Genomic DNA, 23,757 nt, shown 5'->3' on the forward strand with positions numbered 1-23,757 from the left:
AATAGGATTTAAATTCAATCCTATTGGCTGATCCAATCAGCCAATAGGATTGAGCTCACATTCTATTGGCTGTTCCAATCATGTTAAGATTTATTTTGGTACGGATCATGCGCGGGCGGGGGGACGCATATGCCTATTCTTGTTCACTGTCTGGGCACACACTACACGGTTCACACATTACATGATTTGCATGCTGTTTAACTTTAATGATGATATAGACACTTCTATGTGCACAGATGGCTATCAGTGATTGGTAGCCCTGAAGGGAAGGGGATACAGGCCTTTAAAAGTCAGCACTGTTTCACTTGTTGTTTGTCAGAGGAAGGGACGCTGTTTGTCCCGAAATGTCACGATTGAATAAACATTTTGTTACAGATGTCAAAAGACCAGTGAATGTTTATTTCTACTGCTGTTTACCTACTACACTATAGCACCCTGGCAGTTGTCATTGACAGTGAGAGTGCATACACCCTTCTTGTTTCACATTTATATATATATATATATATATATATATATATATATATAACCAAATTAGTTAGAAAAGAGCTCTACAAAATCTAAAGAGCTAAAGCGGATACCTGGCCGCACCATAAACACCCTTACAGTATAATTGGAAATGACATCCTAAACAGGTTTGCTGAACATATACTTTTTAATAAAAAACATAGCCAGAAAGATACATGCTGAAAAAATGGCAATGAACAAATTTCAAGTTGCAGGTGTAGTGCACTACTGACGTCTGTTGGCTAGCATATGCAGGATTAAAATCGACTCATGAGAAAGTCCATCTCTAATACCGGGCACTTGAGTGTTAAAAACACGCTCCGGTTACAGATAAACAGAATACCGTCCTTGATATCTCAATGCCATATATTTGATCCGGTACCGGATTTGAGACATTAATATGAGAGTCCAAGAAAGGTAATACACTGTTGAAAACTTAATCCCATGTGCAAATGATACACCAAACTTCAAGATTGCAGGGTGCAAGACTTATAACTGTATGGCTTACCTCCGCTTTCTTCACACACTCTACGGTATTACCTGACAGGATCTCATCCGTGGTGTGACTTACAGCGATGTATTCTGCCTGTGCAGCTCTTCACTTGCTCTGATATTCGAACTTGATATTGCCAGATTCACAGCATATCCACCATGCCGGCGTCCTCCACACTGTGTCTTGCTCAAAACATTACGCGTTTCGCCCCTCCCCCTTTCCGGGCTGAACTCAGGGCTTCATCAGATGTGTCTAATTAGACACCACAGCAGACTTTTAAACACTGGTGCAGATACAAAGTTACATCCCCTTCATGGATTTTAAAGGGGAATGTATAGTGCATGTAAATTTTAATTGGCTACAATTAAATGACTGCATGCATTTTACGTGCAGCTAAACTAAACAATATAGCATATTTACAATTTCCAAGTTCTTGGAAAATACATGATACATAATGATAAACAGCATTAAACTTTTTGATTTCAGATATGCTCCTGCTCACTCTTGATGTGGAGTCACTGTACTCTTCTATTCCACATCAGGTAGGTTTGGAAGCAGCTGAATACTTCCTTAAACTACGTGGAGAAGAGTACAGTGACAACACCACCTTAGTACTCAAACTGTTGGAATTTGTGTTAACTAAAAACATATTCATGTTTGATGGCAAATTTTATAGACAGTTAAGAGGCACAGCCATGGGTGCGGCGTGCGCCCCCACCTATGCCTGTTTACATCTAGGCGTCTGGGAGGCAGTAGATGTTTTCCAGGAATTAGATATATGGGTGGAGGCTCACGTCGCCCTATGGCTGCGCTATGTGGACGACATCCTGGTTTTGTGGAAAGGGGATGAAGTTTCGGCCAATAAATTTGTTGAGATGTTGAACAAAAACAATAGGAATTTGTTCTTAACTCACCAAATAAGTAATAAGGAAACTACCTTCTTGGATCTCAAATTGACTATTGAAAATGGATTATTAAAAACCAAAGTGTTTCGAAAAGAAACAGCAACTAATAATCTGTTATATGCCTCTAGTCACCATCCTGAAGCGTTAAAAAATGGTATTGCAGTGGGACAGTTCTTGAGGCTCAAGAGATGCTGTTCCACTGAACCAGATTTTGAAAAGCAGGCCGGTGAGATGGCTCAGAGGTTTCTTCAGAGAGGATACTCAAAAAATCAAGTAAAAAAAGGCTGGCTTAGGGCTAGGCAGAAACCCAGAAATGAATTATTATACAGAGCAACTGAAAAGCCAAAGGGAGAGACTGAAATTCGTCTCATAACTAAATACAACTCCCACTGGAATAAATTGCGTAACATCATCAATAAATACTGGCACATTCTGTCTAATGACAGTTCAATTGCTAAATACATTTCTGAATATCCACTGCTCACAGCCAAAAGAGCACCTAGCATCAAAGACAAATTAGTCCATAGTGAGTTCCAAAGAGATACCCCAAAAAATTGGCTAACACAGGCACAAACTAGGAAAGGTTGCGAACCTTGTGGCAGATGTGTGTACTGCAAGTACATAGTTAAAGCCTCAAACTTTTGCACTGAACATTCAGAAAGGTCTTACCACATAAATGAAAGAATAGTCTGCAATACCACAAATGTGATTTATATGTTACACTGTTCGTGTCCCAAATTTTACATTGGGAAAACAACACGAGAATTAAAAGAAAGGGTGAGGGAACACAGAGATAGCATTAAGGACAAAGAGTCGGACAGTCCAGTTGCCAGACATTTTCAAAAAATGCATAATTCTGATTTCTCTCTTCTTAGAGTACTGGGTATAGAGCATATCAAGCCAAGGAGGAGAGGAGGTAATATTGACCAACTATTGCTCCAGCATGAGTCACGTTGGATGTATAGACTCAACACCCTCTCTCCCCTTGGCTTGAATGAAAAAATTGAATTTTCTTGTTTTCTGTAAATATTCCTTATTACATAATACACTGTTAAACAACACAAATATGTGCTTAAAAGTGAGCATTTAACTATGTTTTCATAAGTGCTTCTCAGTGTATAAGTGAAATCAAAAAGTTTAATGCTGTTTATCATTATGTATCATGTATTTTCCAAGAACTTGGAAATTGTAAATATGCTATATTGTTTAGTTTAGTTGCACGTAAAATGTATGCAGTCATTTAATTGTAGCCAATTAAAATTTACATGCACTATACATTCCCCTTTAAAATCCATGAAGGGGATGTAACTTTGTATCTGCACCAGTGTTTAAAAGTCTGCTGTGGTGTCTAATTAGACACATCTGATGAAGCCCTGAGTTCAGCCCGGAAAGGGGGAGGGGCGAAACGCGTAATGTTTTGAGCAAGACACAGTGTGGAGGACGCCGGCATGGTGGATATGCTGTGAATCTGGCAATATCAAGTTCGAATATCAGAGCAAGTGAAGAGCTGCACAGGCAGAATACATCGCTGTAAGTCACACCACGGATGAGATCCTGTCAGGTAATACCGTAGCGTGTGTGAAGAAAGCGGAGGTAAGCCATGCAGTAATAAGTCTTGCACCCTGCAATCCTGAAGTTTGGTGTATCATTTGCACATGGGATTAAGTTTTCAACAGTGTATTACCTTTCTTGGACTCTCATATTAATGTCTCAAATCCGGTACCGGATCAAATATATGGCATTGAGATATCAAGGACGGTATTCTGTTCATCTGTAACCGGAGCGTGTTTTTAACACTCAAGTGCCCGGTATTAGAGATGGACTTTCTCATGAGTCGATTTTAATCCTGCATATGCTAGCCAACAGACGTCAGTAGTGCACTACACCTGCAACTTGAAATTTGTTCATTGCCATTTTTTCAGCATGTATCTTTCTGGCTATGTTTTTTATTAAAAAGTATATGTTCAGCAAACCTGTTTAGGATGTCATTTCCAATTATACTGTAAGGGTGTTTATGGTGCGGCCAGGTACCCGCTTTAGCTCTTTAGATTTTGTAGAGCTCTTTTCTAACTAATTTGGTTATATACATTTAGGATTGCCAGCACATAACACAATAACCCTATTATAATATCTGTGTGTCCCCTACCCCTAGAAACATAATATATATATATATATATATATATATATATATATATATATATATATACAGAATAGATGAAACTTGCACTCACTGGATTTTTAGAAAAGGTGCTTTATTTAGCACAAAAAAGTGACGTTTCGGGGATCAATCACCCCTTCATCAGACCCTGAGTTCCTGCATTATTTTTGCACACACACACTGTGATATAGTCTGGGAGTACAAACTTTTTTGCCCTTCTAATTATATACAGTACATTGCCTGTGAGCACATGTAGCAAGGATCTGTCCAAATGTGGAAGCAGTAGAAGCACTTTATCATTGCTCTGTAGGTAGAGAACGGGACATTTATTTAGCCCCTATCTTAGCCAGACCCTCATACCACTTACAAAAGCAGGCAACTCTCTGACTGAAAGAGGGGAACCTACCATTTCAAATGAATGTATGTTGAGTGTATGTGCTGTATATATACCCCAGTTACTAATAGTTATAATAGAATTTTCCAATAAAAAATATAGTTTTATCCCAAATTTACTATAACAATACCTCAAAAACACAATATTCCAATAACAAATTAATCACAAAACTACAGCATTCTCTATAACACAACAAAAAAATATATTGGGTTTGCTGGTCATATTCTGAATTCACAAAACCCCCCACAGATATACCTATCAAATTACTGCTGACCCTGTCCCAAAACGTTTTGCTTTCTCCATGCTGTGCACAAGCATTACAACATTCATTTAACAACTGAATAGATTTAGAAAAACAGCATAGATACAACTTTCTTTAAAGGGACATTATACACTTATTTTTTCTTTGCATAAATGTTTTGTAGATGATCTATTTATATAGCCCATAACGTTTTTTTTTTAAATAAATATATAGTTTTGCTTATTTTTTAAATAACATTGCTCTGATTTTCAGACTCCTAACCAAGCCCCAAAGTTTTATTTGAATACCGTCAGCTACCTTCTCCAGCTTGCTCCTGTTTGTGTAAAGGGTCTTTTCATATGCAAAAGAAGGGGGAGGGGGGAGTGTCTTATTTACCACTTGCAGTGGGCTTTCCAGCTACCTTTTTAACAGAGCCAAACTGACAGCTTCTAAGTAAGTTTTTAAACAGTTTTATACTGGATTTTTATATCAGTATCTGTGCATCTTATTCTTTATAGTAGTGTCTATTACATGCAGTTATATGAAAATGAGTGTATACTGTCCCTTTAAGGTACTATAAGAGGCGTAACTTGAAACCACAGGGCCTAGGTGCAAGAATCTAAAAAGATTTTTTTTTTTTTCTAAAGCTGGGCCCCTACCCTTGGGGGCCCAGTCGCAATTGCAACCTCTGCAACCCCTGTAGTTTTGCCCCTGGGTACTATAAACCCACAAGAGCGAATTAAATGACAAATATCAAGTAAATCTGTTCAGTGGATGTGATGGAGAAACACATAAAAACAAATTCTATATAACATAAAAACTACTAAATTGCTGCAGTTTAAAATGTAATGCTTTTTAGTGAGTTATAGGCTTAGATTAACTGCCATATATCAGACAATTTTAATAACCTGTATTGGAACTATATGTGTTTAGAAATTATTAATGAGAATTATGTTTGTAGGAATATGCAATAATCTATATGAGTTGAGATCTTATATTCTTAATAAATGTATACATATATGCAGTGTAAGGTCTTTGGGGTCAATTTATCAAGCTCTGAATATGATCGGGTTTGATTGACACCCCCTGCTAGCAACCAATTCACCACAAATCTGCAGGGGGCGGCATTGCACCAGCAGTTCACAAGAACTGCTGGTGCAATGATAAATGCAGACAGCGTATGCTGTCGGCATTTATCGATGTGCGGCAGACATGATACTCTACATCGTATCATGTCCGTCCGCACTATAATAAATAGACGCCCTTAAAAATAACAAGTAAACAGAGAATTAAGAGGGTCATAATAAAAAACCTATATACATGTTAGATAACACATAGGATATACATTTAATTAAAAGAACATGAAACCCAAATTTTTTCTTTCATGATTCAGATAGAGAATACAATTTTAAACAACTTTCTAATTTACTTCTATTATCTAATATGTATTATTCTCTTGGTATCATTTAATTAACCCCTTAACGACCAAGGACATACGCCACACGTCCTCAAAAAAAAATACACTTAATGACCGAGGACGTGTGGCGTACGTCCTTGGTCTGGAAAGCAGCTGGAAGCGATCCTGCTCGCTTCCAGCTGCTTTCCGGTTATTGCAGTGATGCCTCGATATGGAGGCATCCTGCAATAACCCCCCTTGGCCATCCGATGCAGAGAGAGCCACTCTGTGGCCCTCTCTGCACCGGACATCGATGGCCGGTATCGTTGGTGGGTGGGAGCTTACGTGGGAGGCGGGTGGGCGGCCATCGATGTTGTGTATGGAGTGGAGGGGGGCGGGATCGGGGGCGGGACCCACGGGGGCGCGCACGGGCGCGCGCACGTGCACGGGGGTTGGAGGGCGGGCGCGTGCACGGGGCGGGAGCGGGTGGGAACCGCTACACTACAGAAAAACAAAGTAAAAAGTAAACAAAAAAAATAAAGTTTAAACATTAAAAATATATTCTAAGGGATCTGGAAGGGGTGGGGGGTTGGTCTTGGTGGGGGGGAAAGCTACACTACAGAAAATGGCTTTTTTTTTAATAAAATGGCAAATTTTTTGCAAAACTGGGTACTGGCAGACAGCTGCCAGTACCCAAGATGGCGCCCATTAAGGCAGAGGGGAAGGGTTAGAGAGCTGTTAGGTGGGGGATCAGTGAGGTTGGGGTCTAAGGGGGGATCATACACATCAGCATATGTAAATATGCTTTTTTTTTTTTTTTAAATGGCCAAATACCTTTTATTTTAGTACTGGCAGAGTTTCTGCCAGTACTTAAGATGGCGGGGACAATTGTGGGGTGGGGGAGGGAAGAGAGCTGTTTGGGAGGGATCAGGGGGTCTGATGTTTCAGGTGGGAGGCTGAGCTCTACACTAAAGATAAAATTAACCCTGCAAGCTCCCTACAAGCTACATAATTAACCCCTTCACTGCTAGCCATAATACACGTGTGATGCGCAGCGGCATTTAGAGGCCTTCTAATTACCAAAAAGCAATGCCAAAGCCATATATGTCTGCTATTTCTGAACAAAGGGGATCCCAGAGAAGCATTTACAACCATTTGTGCCATAATTGCACAAGCTGTTTGTAAATAATTTCAGTGAGAAACCTAAAATTGAGAAAAATTTAACTTTTTTTTTAATTTGATCGCATTTGGCGGTGAAATGGTGGCATAAAATATACCAAAATTGGCCTAGATCAATACTTGGGGTTGTCTACTACACTACACTAAAGCTAAAACTATCCCAAAAAGCTCCCTACATGCTCCCTAATTAACCCCTTCACTGCTGGGCATAATACACGTGTGGTGCGCAGTGGCATTTAGCGGCCTTCTAATTACCAAAAAGCAACGCCAAAGTCATATATGTCTGCTATTTCTGAACAAAGGGGATCCCAGATAAGAATTTACAACAATTTATGCCATAATTGCACAAGCTGTTTGTAAATAATTTAAGTTAGAAACCAAAAGTTTGTGAAAAAATTTGCGAAAAGTGAACGATTTTTTGTATTTGATTGCATTTGGCGGTGAAATGGTGGCATGAAATATACCAAAATGGGCCTAGATCAATACTTTGGGTTGTCTACTAAAAAAAAATATATACATGTCAATGGATATTCAGAGATTCCTGAAAGATATCAGTGTTCTAATGTAACTAGCGCTAATTTTGAAAAGAAATGGTTTGGAAATAGCAAAGTGCTACTTGTATTTATGGCCCTATAGTTTACAAAAAAAGCAAAGAACATGTAAACATTGGGTATTTCTAAATTCAGGACAAAATTTAGAAACTATTTAGCATGGGTGTTTTTTTGTGGTTGTAGATGTGTAACAGATTTTGGGGGTCAAAGTTAGAAAAAGTGTGTTTTTTTCCATTTTTTCCTCATATTTTATAAAATTTTTTATAGTAAATTATAAGATATGATGAAAATAATGGTATCTTTAGAAAGTCCATTTAATAGCGAGAAAAACGGTATATAATATGTGTGGGTACAGTAAATGAGTAAGAGGAAAATTACAGCTAAACACAAACACCTCAAAAATGTAAAAATAGCCTTGGTCCCAAACGGACAGAAAATGGAAAAGTGCTGTGGTCATTAAGGGGTTAAAGGAACATGAAACCCAAATTTTTTCTTTCATGATTCAGATAGAGAATACAATTTTAAACAACTTTCTAATTTACTTCTATTATCTAATTTGTATTATTCTCTTGGTATCATTTGTTGAAAGAGCACCAATGCACTAATGGTTTCTAACTGAACACATGGGTGAACCAATCACAATCGATATATATATATATATATATATATATATATATATATATATATATATATATATATATATTTTTATATATATATATATATATATATATATATATATATATATATATATATAAATATATATATATATATATATATATATATATATGCAGCTACCAATCAACAGGTAAAACATAGGTTCTCTGCTACTCCTGAGCTTGTCTAGATAAACCTTTCAGCAAAGGATAACAAGAGAAGGAAGCACATTAAATAATAGAAGTAAATTGGAAAGTTGTTTAAAATTGTATTCTCTATCTGAATTATGAAAGAAATGTTTTGGGCTTCATGTCCCTTTAAGCACAAACATTATTTAAAAAGCAAAATCCCCACTGTACCATTTAGATGCTGCCATCTTTTTTTTGAATTACACAGTGCAAGGACAAATCACTGTGTTCAATAATTTTTGTTAGTCTAGGGGCATAATGACAAAAGGCTAAAGGTCACTCAGCATTATATATGTCACCAGTTATTGCTGGTGTGTGGCTACATTGGATAGGGACTTTAAAGGGATATAGAACCCATAAATGCTCTTATGAGAATTAGACAGAGGATACCATTTTTAATAAAAGCTTTCAATTTACTTCTATTATCAATTTTGCTTCATTCCCACTGTATTTTTTATTAAAGAAATACCTAGGTAGGTGTCTGGAGAACTACGTGGTAGGAAATAGTGCTGCCATCTAGTGCTCTTGCAAATGGATAACATTCTTGCAAAACTGCTGCCATATAGTGCTCAAGACATGTGCACGCTCCTGACTTTTTTCAAGATACCAAGAGAACAAAGAAAGTTTGATAATAGAAGTAAACTGGAAAGTTGTTTAAAATTACATGTTCTATCTGGATCATTAAAGGGACATTATACACTAGATTTTTCTTTGCATAAATGTTTTGTAGATGATCCATTTATATAGCCCATACAGGTTTTTTTTTTGTTTTTTTTTTAAATGGGTAGTTTTGCTTATTTTTAAATAATATTGCTCTGATATTCAGACTCCTAACCAAGCCCCAAATATTTAGGAGAATACCGACGTATACCTACTCCAGCTTGCTTCTGTTTCTGTAAAGGGTCTTTTCATATGCAAAGGAAGGGGGGGGGGGTCTGCTATTTCCCACTTGCAGTGGGTGTTCCAGTAACCTTTTTAAACAGAGATAAACTGGAAGCTTCTAAGTAAGTTTTTAAATGGTTTTATACTGGATTTTTATATCAGTATCTGTGCATCTTATTCTTTATAGTAGTGTCTATTACATGCAGTTATATGAAAATTGGTGTATACTGTCCCTTTAAGGAAAGAACTTTGGGTTTCATGTCTCTTTAACTGAGGCCTTCCTCTGCCCACACAGTACTTAAAGGTACATACCCATTTGAAAGAAGGTAGTCTGTTCTTTCACATAGGGGGTCACATAACTATAGGACTGTAAAAACAGTGATCACCTGCAGTCACAAGCCTTGTTAGCAAGGATAATAGTATGCCTAACCTGCTCCATCAAAAGAAGCTTATAACACCTCTTTTGAATAAGGGGTCACATCCCACTCTAATATAATATATACATGTGATCACTGTTTTAATGGTGATCATGCACCAAAAGGTATCAGGAAGATATTTTTTAATTTTTATAAAGAGTAGTAATTCAATTCAGAGCTTCCTATTTCCCCCATAAAAATTATACAAAAGAGGATGGGACCCCACTTTGGAAAGAGAGGAGTTCTCTCATTTCCATTAGTGGTTTTGTGCCCCTTTGATTATTAGGTGATTCGAATAAAATTGCAATCATATAACCTGATCATTTTATCTAAAGGAACCACTATCCCAGAAAAAATGCATACACCAGACATAGGGTTGCCACCTCGGCCATGATTTTATGGATATATATGAGTTACACATGCTGCAGGGTATGTAGAGGGGAATATGAATTGCACCCCTGGACAGCACTATTCATGTTCCTCCCTGCACACCCTGCAGTGTGAAACTCATAAGTGTCCAAGAAAAAATGGCTGAGGTGGCAACCCTAACCAGACACGCAAAGCCCCTTCATGTGAAATTCAATATCACATTTCACTCTTAACAGCAGGTGCTATAGGAATGGCAATCACCTGTCTACTTGGTGGCTTTTATTGTAATCTGGGCTTAAAAGAGGCACTATCGCATATATACTTAAAAGAGGCGCTTTACCTCATTCTGTCGAGGGGACACATTTTCTTGTGAATATCAGTTGATATATGTGGCAATAGCAATCATTAACAAATCCAAAGGCAAATGAAAGAAAAACATGAGAAATTACACTGGAGGTGTCAGCACTAACAGATCCATGTTTCTCTGTGTAAATACAAAATTGGGGGTATCATAATAAAGTGGAGAAGGGGGAGAGTATAAAAATATTACCACAGCAATAAAGCAAATATACTGTATATATAAATAGCAATAAGGCGAGTCACACTCATTTTTTGTAACTAGTACATACAAAAGTTATATTTACACTATACTGTAATCTATTAAGTGTGCAATAACATTTTGTCTAAAAAAATAATGTACATACCTTAAAGGGACAGTGTACACCAGCATTTGTATTGTTTAAAAAGATATATAATCCCTTTATTACCCATTCCCCAGTTTTGCATAACCAACACACTTTTTACCTCTGTGATTACCTTGTATCTAAGCCTCTGCAGACTGCCCCCGTATTTCAGTTCTTTTGACACACTTGCATTTTAGCTAACTAGTGCTAAATCATTGGTAACTCCACGGGCTTGAGCACAATGTTATCTACATGGCACACATGAACTAATACCCTTTAGTTGTTGAAAAATGTCAAAATGCATTCAGATAAGAGGCAGCCTTCAAGGGCTAAGAAATTTGCAAATGAGCCTCCTAGGTTTAGCTTTCAACTAAGAATACCAAGAGAACAAAGCAAAATTGATTATAGTACATTATGAAAGTTTATTTTTGACTAGACTGTCCCTTTAATTAAATAAATACTTTATTGCTAAAAAAATGGTTATCCTCATCTGAGCCTTCAGTGAGTCATAATCTTTTTGCAGGTGGTGTATATATGTGTATTTATGTGTATATATGTGTATTCATGTGTACTTGCTCAACACAGGGTTGCCACAAACCTTTAATTTGTAAAAAGAGCAATATCTGCGAAGCACAATAAAGCGAGGTATGCCTGAAGTTCATGAAATCATGACATCTCGTTTTCATAAGGTTATTTATTGCAATAACTATTTAGTGTTTTTTTATGCTACACAACCACATTAGGTATTAAATATGCTGCAGATTTCTTGGCTTGGGTGATCATAAAAGTAGAGATCTGCATAGTTTTATTTTCAGTTTCATAGTATGTCACACTGTCACAGTATATACTTGTGTATAAATATAAAAATATGCATACATTTATTAAAATAAATAAATATATATATATATATATATATATATATATATATATATATATATATATATATATATATATATATATGCCTTGTTGTTAATTCTGGGTAACAGTATCATGCTTATAGCAGCATCAATTAGATGATCAATCAGGCCATTTACCCCACCATCTTTTTCTGCTTGGCTTATAAATTGTACGCCTGTCAATTAAGCATACTTCTCTGCCTCCTCATATGCTGATTGTCTGTCTCTCCATTATGAACATTTAGGACTTAGATTCTGTCAGTTGCTACTGTTCCACCCCCTGGCTGCCTTTGTTATAAAATTATAATTTGTCCTGCCCATCAAGCTGATTCTGCCCCGCCTCTTATTCTATTCTTAGTTATGTCTTGTTGCATGTAAACTGCAGGGGAGTGTGGGGCTACTAAATTACTTTAGGGTTGGATGGGTGGGCCCTCCTAAAAGGGTGGGTCTCATCTCAGCTGAGACCCCTGTAGTTATGCCTTTGGTTTGGTATTTTGTTGTATTTTATATTTAGTACTAATCTAAGACAGTTTAAGTGGGGTAACATCACATATACATTACATTAATGATTTAATGGGACAGTAAAATAAAATTAAACAAGATAAAGCATGGAATAATAAAACAACTTTCCACTTCTGTTATCAAATTTAGTTTGTTCTCTTGATATCCTTTGTTAAAGCAAACCTAGGTAGGCTCAGGAGCTCTGCAACAATGTATATCTTTGCTACAAACATGGTTGCAAACACTGATGCCATAGTGCAAAAGACACATGCACACTCCTGAGCTCCAATGAGCCTACCTAGGATTACTCTTCAACAAAGGATGGCAAATGAAAGAAGCTAATTTTATGCTAAATGTAAATTGGGAAGATGTATCTATTTTTATTTTACCATGAAAGTTTAATTTTGATTTTACTATCCCTTTACGTCTCCTGCCTCTGAAATTACAATTTTGTGTAGATTTCAAATGTATATAATATTGTTTAGTTAGATATGTTATTTGTATCAAGTTCGTGCATGCAATACAAAATGGCAACACATAAATATTATTGTATCTTCTAATAATTTATATTGGAATCATCTGCGTGATTTGGAAACAAAAATCATTTGATGCAAAATGTTGAATCATAATATGATTGCTGCATTTATAAAATAATGACAGACATGGTATTATTTGCCATGTACACAACAGAAAATTATGTTCAAATCACTTTTTGTTATTCTGGGTGTCAAAGCCTATAATGTTCTGACCCCCCCCATATTGTTATACTGTAATGCAGAAAAGCAATAAACATTTCAAATGCTGAGCCCTTGATTCTAGATGTGTATAAATATGTTGCATTCATATGCAAAGCTTTTTAAAAATGTGATGTAATCTCAATATATTACATAATTTATATATACGAGTGTATAATATTTCATAGAGAATTGTTGATTTATGATTGTAAAATATCTAATTTGTGTTGCCCCATTTTATTAACAGTCATAACCTTTAAACGTTTATTAATGGGTAGTAATGTTTCATTTTATTTTTTCCAAAAATACTATTAAGGAGATCATTCTGATTCATATATGAACATTTTACCATAATAAGTAAAACATTAGAAAATGCTATTTATTTTCTCTAGAATCCAGAACCCATTCGAAATACATCTGAGTCTGTTTGTTTACCCACTTTTACTTTTATTTAGCGTTTCATCTCTGCCAGTTTAAACAGTCCCCGCTCACGCTGACATATTGTCTGATTTATGACACATAGATTATACTTCACAAAGTTTTGCCATCAACACCATCATTGCGCTGCGCTGATGTTGAGCCATTTCACAAATCCATGATGAAGCATTTGTTTTCATATTTGCACCGCCACCCACCGAATTTAACATTGCTTGACCATAGAAAAATAGGAGTGTTAAATAATGTATCAGCCAACGGATATATATAATTTGTAGTTGTAAAAACATAATGCGCATGTATAGTTTTCTCCCCCCTCGCGCGTTAGGCCCTGCTGAGTACAGTAACAGTTCCCGCGATTTGTCTGTAGATGGCAGCAAACCTGATCTCCGCCTTCCTCCCCCCACCCTATAACCAAACCCCTCCTTTGTGTCTTTGGCGCCGATCCTATATAAAAACCAGTGGACAAACCTCTTCTCTTAATTATTTCATTTTTTTTGAAAGCATCAGTTGGGTTGTTTATTCCCCTTTTAATATATACATACACGTAGCTCTCCCTTCTAATCCGCCATGGACATGAAAAAGAGACTCGCCCTCGAACTGAGAAACAGGAAATTCTCCGATGTAAGTACTTAACCTTTCCATCTTAGTAAGCTGTTTTTTTGTTTTATAATTGTGTTTTACAGGAGTTTTTATTTATATAGGTTTACGTTATGTAGTTTAAATGTATCGGGTTTTATATTTAGGTAACTAGTTAAAAATTTTTATTGTATCCCCTTTTTTGTATTTCACCCGAGTGAAATCCCACAAGCAGAAATGCCTATGATCTCCTATGGGCTTTGCTGGGAAGGTGTGTGTAGCCATTACAGCCCCAAAACACGTGGCTGCCCAGCAACTCTCAGAGCAAATATAATCACTTTTTTACCTCTGGCAAACAATTCTAATCAGCTCAAACTCTATTAAACTATTAAATACCCCGCTGATTAGCTAGAAACACTTTATTTTCCTGACCCCCCCCCCCCCCAAGGTATTAGAACCTGCTTAAATAAAGAAATAAACACCCCCGTTATGCAATAGATAGCCGTGCTGTTTATCTTGAGTACATAATCACATATTTAGATTTAAATAGTTTTTATTTTAAACACTTTAGATTTTTTTTCTCCCTTTCCCGCCTTGGTTCTAAACCTATTTAAGGGGGAGGGGGAGTAATATATGGTTTCATAATCGGGTGGGATATATAAATTGGTATAGGTTATTTTTTTTTATTATAGATTATAAAGTTCTATAGTTTACTAAATCTGCTGTCGCGATAGTATTGTCGGTGCAGAAATCCCACTCCCCCCCTCCTCCTCCATGATGCCCGTGACCTGCATGAGGTTGCGCAGGGTCTCCATTACGTGCCGCGCTGGCTGAAAACGCAGAAATAATCAAATCCTATCACAACGTACATTAAACCTATTTGGCTGCTATATTCGACCCCTCATTTTCTTGTCTCAAAGTTTTCTCTATTCCCGCGACGTTGTTGCCTATCCTCCATTTCCCGGCCCTGTGCTGCTGTGTCCTGCCCGCCTTGTGTATTGTGACCTACATACAGATTACGTGCACGCTCGCCCCATATTAGAACACTATTTGCCCGGGAACACTGAATGCGTTATTATATAATATTATGTAATGTTGAGAGAGATATATATATATATATATATATATATATATATATATATATATATATATATATATATATATATATATATATATATATATATATATATATATATATATATATATATATATTTTTGTACCAGGCAGAAACCCGACATGTGTTTGTATTTTTTTTTTTTTTGGGGTGGCAAACTAGGTTATAGGCTACTTTATTACCAGAACCTGCCTTAATGAGCACTGTCCGGTAATGGGTACAAATATATTTTTATATATATATATATCTATCCGTATGTTTAATTATTATTGTATGATCAGTGTCTTGGTGGTGTGTGATGCTCTTCAAAAATAGTTAATGGCGTCTGCTTCCTCTGTGAGGCACTTTAACTACACTTGTAAAGTCTTCTGCCACAGCCCCCACAATGCATCTTAATTCTTAACTTCCACACCTTCATGGCTTTATCCTCTTTACACATCCTGAAAATGCTTGGAAAAATATATAATTTTTCCCCCTCAAAAATCTACCATGGGTAATTTAAAGGGGTATTCCAGCCAACATTGGAAACCACATGGATGCATTTCAGTATCGAACAGAAGCATTTTTGTAATTGACATGTATTAGCAAAAATGTTGCTTATAAAAGCTATAGCTGTTTCAAAAGTGTATTTAAGTATGCACCGTGCACCAGCATTTTAAACACAGCACTTGCTCAGAGAGCCTAAGGTCCTTGTACCATCTGGTAACGACTCAATTTGTTCATTGCTTACATGATACAAGCCCCAGTGATCTGAGCAGCTGCATTATTTAAAATGTGGGTGCAGGGACAGCATCTAGCTATGCGTAACATTCATGTGCAGAAAAAAATGTTAACACTAAATCAGTGAACTTTTACTAGAAGCATTTTTGATAAAACATGTATATTGCAAATATCTTTCTGTTCAAAGATGTTATTAATCTATGTGCATTTAGATTGACTGGAATGTCCCTTTAAGTTGTAACTGCTGAGAGGACACATGGCTTAGTAAATTGCCAGCTGGGTGGCATGAATTGGCTGTTTTGTGGGCACTATTAGAGTTCAAAACTTAACTTACAAAAACGTTTATTTTGACTTTTTATGTGCCCTCTGATAAACCATATAACCACTGATTAGACAGACAGTAATGGTGGTTCTTTCTAAAGCCTGGTAATCCTGATTGATCATGCTGTTATCTAGGCCAAAGCTCAGTGAACAAATGGCAGATAACTTCTTTACATTCTCCATGTAGCAGTAGGCTCAGAAATGATCAAAGCATAACATTCTTAAGTGATTTTTGATGCCAGTATTTATGTATTTTAAACAACCCATTAATTGGACAGCCCCCACCGCCTTGATGTGAAATATAAGGGTTAGTGGTGTGCAGTTTTGCTCCAAAATATATTTTATTTTTAATATAAAACAAAAAATATATATCTAACTAAACAAATAGGTTCTATGTATACAGACATTGCCAGAGCTTTAGTGCTTTAAGATTTGTTTGTGAAATGTTTTGTTTACACTGAAGGGAGTAGCATGTTTGCAAATTGTTTGGTGTCTGGTAGTTGTGGCTATGCAAGCTCTCTTCTGCAGTCTGAGTTCTAGGTAATGTCCTTACTTTGCCCATCTAAAAAATAGCCATTGGGAGTGTTTCCCTTGGAAAAAAAACTGGCCCTGGAATAGTGTGCAGACTCTTGGCTCATGCTGCTAAGGAATCCCATTAAACTGGCCTGACGGCATTTACACCCATTCTACACTCCCTACTATGCAACTTAGACTGCTGCCTAGTACTGTATGTGTCATGGTGTAACATCTATGTAACTAGTCTTTCCTTTCACATACTACCATCTGAGACCTTTTGATAAATTCATATCACACTTTAGGACTCCTAGTGTGGAGGACCAGCCATACAGGAAATCTATAAAAACATGATTATTTTACGAAAGTTAGGATCAAGACCTATATCACAGAAGCTTGTCACCCATAGGTAAAACCCTTTACTAAAATCTTTATAGATGGCAAAATAGCTTCTTTTACCACCTTTTCTTTGTGGGGGTCTAAATGCAGCAATGTTTTGTAGTTGATTGCTTTGTTCTATAAAACAATTAAGGAATTTGAGTGTATAGCCACATGCAATGGATGATGAGCAAGCAACCGTATAAATTTATTTTTCACAGGTTTAACTTCGCTTTTGAGTTGTATCATACATTATCCAATCCTTAAGTTTGGAGCACTTACTTTGGTTTAATATTTAAGAATTGGCTAGGCTACATTTTGCCATTCTTTTTTGTAGGTCAAAGAAATGGTCTTGGACAACTGCCGTTCAGATGATGGCAAAATTACTGGCTTAACTTCTGAGTTTGAGAACCTAGAATTCCTCAGTATGATTAATATCAACCTTGCATCAGTTTCTAACCTACCTAAGCTTCCAAAACTCAGGAAGGTAAGTTGTTGTTTTGCATTTTCTTTGCATTTCCTTTCAAAGATCTGTCAGTTGATTTTTGTTTTCCCATTTTAAATGTTTCCAGCTTGAGCTCAGTGACAACAGAATATCTGGGGGTTTAGAAGTCCTAGCTGAAAGAACTCCAAGTCTGACACACCTAAACCTCAGTGGCAACAAAATAAAGGACATGAACACACTGGAGCCACTTGTGAGTAAACACATTTTATTTACATCTAGCATACAGGAAATTACTTTTTGAATTCCTAAGGTATACTGTTCCTATAGCACTTTTACTTTCCATAACTAAAACTAATTTTGAATAGGTCCCTTTTTTTTTTTTTAAGCGGTTTAGTAAGGCAGGTAAAAGTTTCTAAATTAGGCTGCATGTTAATGTGTACAAAACTTTTTATAAACAGAAAAAGCTACCTAACCTAACAAGCTTGGACCTGTTCAACTGCGAGGTTACAATGCTGAACAACTACAGAGAAAGCGTATTTGAGCTTTTGCCACAACTGACTTATTTAGATGGATTTGATGCAGATGACCAGGAAGCTCCAGATTCTGATCCAGAAGATCTGACAGAGGATTTAGACGAGAATGGAGAGGGTAAGTAGTTATGTTGCTTAATCTTTGTCTGGGCTTTACAGTATTTTTCTGATTCTGGAAGTTAACCCCCTTCACTGCCGGGGCTTTCAGAGAAACTTGCCTAAAATACCATACTTTTTCCTATAGCATTTTTCCTATAACTTAATTTAAACAGAAATAAAGCCTTTTTTTATCCTTTATTTTATATATATTTAAAGTGAGTCAATCCTAGCGTTTTACAAATGCTAAGATTGACTATTTAAACAAAGGGGACTTTCCTGAAGTAGAAGTTACTTCATGTAGTAAACTCCTTTATTTGTTTCAATCAATTGCTGTTCTTGGCTGCTACAGCAACCCACGGCTAAATTTTTTTTGCTATTGGCGCCAAGCTGGATTTACCGCTTGGCTATTGGCTAAGAGGTGAAAATGTCACCATAGGAATTTTTTTTAGCAGTGGGCTGCTGTAGCAGCCAAGAACGGCAATTGATCTTAATGAATGAAAGTCCCCTTTATTTGTTTCAATAGTCAATCCTAGCTTTTGTGTAGATTGCCCTCCTACCTGACACTTCCTAACCCCCACTGGTCACCCATCTTGGGTACTGGCAGACATATATCAGATTGGGTGAAGGGGTTAATATGCAATAGGAACTTGTCCTGTCATAGCGGTTTCCCAAAATTTCCCTTTTTCTTCCAGAAGGAGAGGAGGAAGACGAAGAGGATGAGGAAGAGCTTGATGAGGAAGACGAAGATGAGCTTGATGAGGATGAAGAGGATGGTGTTGAAGATGAGGTAAGCTGAATATAGTCTGTTATAGAACATGACTTGTGTAAACTTCCCATAATCAACTTTAGCAGTTTTTCAACTTTGGGCATTCTCAGTTGAGCCTAGTTAATTTGCTGCTATATAGATTTAAAGGTCAAATTCAATGATCAGTAGTGCATCACATGACTTATCTGTACATGCTCTTAAACTGCAAATGCATGTGTCGGCCTTTTTAAAACATTTGTCATTTAGAGGGGGACAACCCCAAATTTCTTTACCGATTCAGATAGAACAGTTTAACAACTTTCCAATTCACTTTTATTTGAAGGAGCTGCAGTGCATTACTGTGAACTAGGTAAGCAAATGATGAGATGCGTTTGGCTCCTAGTAGTGCATTGCTGCTCCTTTCCTACTTGGGTGTATTTTTTAACAAAGGATACAGACAATTGGATGATGTGAAGCAAATTAGGACGTTTTAAAATTGCATGCTCTGAATCATGAAAGTTTAATTTTGTCTTTACTTGGACATTCAACTTAGTGGATGCTCTCAGATAACCAGAAAGGTCATTTTGCTATTAGAAAAAAAAAATAAACTTTATTTTCTCTAGGAGGATGTGGAAGAAGAGGAGGGAGAGGAAGATGAGGAAGACGATGACGGTAGGTTCATTACCATTTTATAGTTTAAAAATGTCTCGTTTTTTTTTGAGGCCACTTGTGAGAATATAAACTAAACTACATGAGTTTCCACTCTTCCCAGACAAGATGCTGCACATCTTGCTAATGTGCATACAAAAACGTTTTAATGCAATTGAAAGTAATGTGGTTTTGACTTGTAAAACCCATCCTATTTTTCCCCACTACAGATGTTCCACAGGGTGAGAAGAGGAAAAGAGACTTGGAAGATGAGGGTGATGAAGATGACTTTGAAGAGGAGGAGGATGATGAATAAGACCAACAAGCTACTGGATCTTTTTTTTATGAACTGTCTGGGCTGGCCACCAGTGCACATGTGCTTTTGTAGGTGATAGCCTGCAGACCACTATGCATACGGCTGTCAGTCACCCACTCATTTATATATTTTTGTTTATCAGAGTGTAGATGTCTAGGGTTGAAAGATGAGATGTTATTTCTGTACTGGTCTGAGTGAGGTTTTTTATTGTTTGCCGCTTTATTTAAAAGATGGCCGCCTGGGGCTATTCGCTGGGTCAGATCGTAGGATGTTTTTTAAAACCATGGAATTTTCTGTGAAAGTTCTGTGGTTCCTCTGATCTGTGAATGGTGCGTGGGTGTTTAATTTTGGTATTTGAATCCAAAGACTGTCTCCCCCTTCCCCTACCAATGTTCTGTATGTAAACCATGCCTTAATATTAAATGTTTACCCCAAATTAACAACCGGCTATCCCGATTTTCTTCATATTGGAAATCAATTGCAAATTAACCCAGCCCTTACAAATTTGTATTTTTTGGATAACTGGCTTTTCTTTGATGCCAAACTAAAAGCTGGTCCTTAAGCATTACCTTCACTGTCCTAATAAGACTTTTCTCTTGAAAAGAAAGATATGGCAGTTTAAATGGTATTGCTCTTAAGACCCTCGTCAGATCCTCCACATCCTACCATTTTACAGGTGATAGCTGCAATTCATTCCACTCAATACCTGTCTCCATGAATTATTTCTCAAACCCCCCCCCCCCCCCCAGTTTTGTCCTTTGCTAGAGTCACATTGAGAGGACTAACACTTAAACTGTTTTGTTGTGCATAGTGACAGGTATTCACAGGTAATTGAGCTAAAATGAAATGCGTTAAAACTTTTTTTTTTTATTGGAAGCCATTCTTCTGCACCCAAGCGGACTACTGGAGTTTCATCACTCCAGCGCTACATTTATTAATGGCTTTTTTTTTTTTTTTTTTTCCCTCTCCCCCCTCCTGAGTTGTGTACACCATTAGTCTCCTCCACTGGATTATCATGCTTGTGGTTAGCTTGCATCATGGCACATTACTTATGGTTATGACAAGCTGTTCTTCTTTTTTTTTTTTTATCCCCCCCCCCTCAAATATATAACCCTCTTGCCTCACTGTGCAGTATATTTTTGAGGATCTTTCCAGGGTGAGTGTAAATAAACCATGACAAATTGTCAATGCCCTGTTTGACAGTGTAAAGCCATTTGGTAACAAATGTTGTCTGTAAATAATAAACATTAGTTTTAATTACATGAAAAGCCTTTTCAGTTTACACGCAAAGTTACTTTTATACTTATTACAAAACAATGTAAACTTTAAGAAGTTCTACAGATATCTTCATATGTTTGTCTTTCAACTATGGCTCTAAATTTTGTTAGGCATTGGCAAAGATTGGCTGCAGCATTTTGTTATTTTCAGTGCCAAGTCTAATAGTGCAATTAAAATATTAGGATTTTAACAATAAATCCAGCGCTGAAAATACCTTAATGCTGTAGACATTTGGCTTTAATTTCTGTAACAAGTACTATATCTTGCCCGTGCCTATTAAAATTACAGGTAACTGATTTAATCTCCTGTTCCCTAAGTACAAGCAAAAATCCATACCAGTCATCATAGATATAATTGGGCTTTCACTTTGGTAGTGAATCTACTTTACAGATGGCAAGAGGAAGGGGGAGAAGTGTCTATAATGCCCACACTTGTGTTTTGTAACCTTCAGGTATTCTCCACTTTTCTGAACAAACACTTTTCAGCAGAACATTGTTTACCTTTTGCTTTGGAGGAGAACCACTGCTGGATTTACAAAAACAAAACTCTGACCCAAATCATCCAATATTTTTTATTTTCTTTAGATGTTACAGAAATTGAATATGAATAAGCCTTTTAATAATAAAATGTTGGGATTTTTATATATGGCTTCATTTGTTGCTTGGGTTTTGCGACATTTTGCAACCGGTTTTGAGTTATCAAGACTGAGGGCCTGATCTTAAGCTCTCCACTCTGAGATTGTCTCTTATCAGAACTGCAAGGTCCTGAAAACTATTTTATAAGGATAAATTTTAGCTTGAGCGCTGTCACTGCAGGTTTCCAGATAGGTCACTTGCATTAAAATATAAGGGTCCGAAACACCTTGTAGACTTTCTGATTTCTCTCCATACCAGTGAGCATTTTTTTGCACTGCTGAGTGAGCAGATGTATTACACTAACAAACACTTTAAAAGTTAAGAAAATAACGAAATATCGAAGGAAACCTACTGAATTAATCTTTAAATTAAAATGATTCCTAGTTAAAGGTACATTCAACACTTTTTAAGGCATGTTTTGAATTGGCTTCCACACCTTTAACTCATTAAACTTTTGTTCCTTTTAGGTTTAAAGGGACAATGAGTAGATCTGCATATCCTAAAAGGGCAATTAAAAATAGTTTGCATACATTTTTTAAAAAAATTGCTGGCAAGTATTCAATTTTTCAAAATAAGCAAAATGAATTGCCTGGGACAGCCAACTCCACCCCTCTTATCAGTGTTTAGACACCGGCATTGTATTTCAGCTGAGTTCACAGCTTTTAGGTATGCTCCAGCAGATAATCCCTATGCACTTTTGCATTGTTCCAAACAATAGATATAGCCATAGAAGGAAATGTGTGGGGGGTGTTAGAGCTTTACAATAAACTAAAAAGAAAGGGTTAATGGCAAGGCACTGCAGTATAAATTTGCAGGTAAATTATTAAAATACATATTGTCTCTATCACAACTCATTTATGTCCCTTTAAGGACTAAACTTCCTACATCTGTCCATTTCACAATCTCCTATTTTTTACAAAAGATACCTTAAAGGGACAGTATACACTCATTTTCATATAACTGCATGTAATAGACACTACTATAAAGAATAAGATGCACAGATACTGGTATAAAACTGTTTAAAAACTTACTTAGAAGCTGTCAGTTTGGCTCTGTTGAAAAGGTAGCTGGAAAGCCCACTGCAAGTGGCAATAAGACCCCCCCCCCAATTACATATGAAAAGACCATTTACACAAACAGGAGCAAGCTGGAGAAGGTAGCTGACGGTATTCACACAACTTTGGGGCTTGGTTAGGAGTCTGAAAATCAGAGCAATGGTATTTAAAAATAAGCAAAACTATACATTAATTTAAAAAAAACATGGGCTATATATAGATCATCTACAAAACATTTATGCAAAGAAAAAAATGAGTGTATAATGTCCCTTTAACATGGCACCAAATGTGCTTCTAAAGGATTCTAAAAGACTGGCAGTGTGAACGAAAAGGAACTGTCAACACCAGAATTTGTTTTTTAAAAAAATAGATAATCCTTTTATTACCCATCCCCAGTTTTCCATAAGTTATATTAATATGCTTTTTACCTTAGATTAACTTGTATCTAAGCATCTTCTGAAAGCCCACTGATCACATGACATTTTATTTATCTATTGACTTTAAATTTTAGCTAATTAGTGCAGAGTCTGCCACATGCATGATCACAATGTTATCTATATGGCTGACATGAACTAGCTTTCTGTTGTGAAAAGGAAATAAAAAAGCATGTGATAAGAGGCAGACTTCAAGGGCTTAGTTGAAAGCTAAACCTAGGTAAAATCATGAAAATGTCTAAGAATACCAAGAGAACAAGGCAAAATTGGTGCTAAAAATTAGAAAGTTGTTTAAAATGACGTGCCCTATTTGAATCATGAAAACATTTTTGGACTTGACTGTCCCTTTAATTTGGCACCAAAAGTTT

At 36.6% G+C, this 23,757-nt stretch overlaps 1 protein-coding gene across 1 annotated transcript; it reads left to right on the top strand.

Moving 5' to 3' along the window:
* Nucleotides 1–14,006: 14,006 nt before the first annotated feature.
* On the top strand, nucleotides 14,007–21,906 carry LOC128649673 (acidic leucine-rich nuclear phosphoprotein 32 family member B). The gene is made up of 7 exons (XM_053703062.1): nucleotides 14,007–14,203; nucleotides 17,542–17,691; nucleotides 17,777–17,899; nucleotides 18,108–18,297; nucleotides 18,971–19,065; nucleotides 19,647–19,695; nucleotides 19,902–21,906. Exons 1-7 carry the CDS (start codon nucleotides 14,150–14,152, stop codon nucleotides 19,985–19,987), a joined length of 747 nt encoding a protein of 248 aa, XP_053559037.1. The 5' UTR covers nucleotides 14,007–14,149; the 3' UTR covers nucleotides 19,988–21,906.
* The last annotated feature ends 1,851 nt before the right edge of the window (nucleotides 21,907–23,757 follow it).

Source organism: Bombina bombina, chromosome 2 (assembly GCF_027579735.1).
Source record: "Bombina bombina isolate aBomBom1 chromosome 2, aBomBom1.pri, whole genome shotgun sequence".
Classification (NCBI taxonomy): domain Eukaryota; kingdom Metazoa; phylum Chordata; class Amphibia; order Anura; family Bombinatoridae; genus Bombina; species Bombina bombina.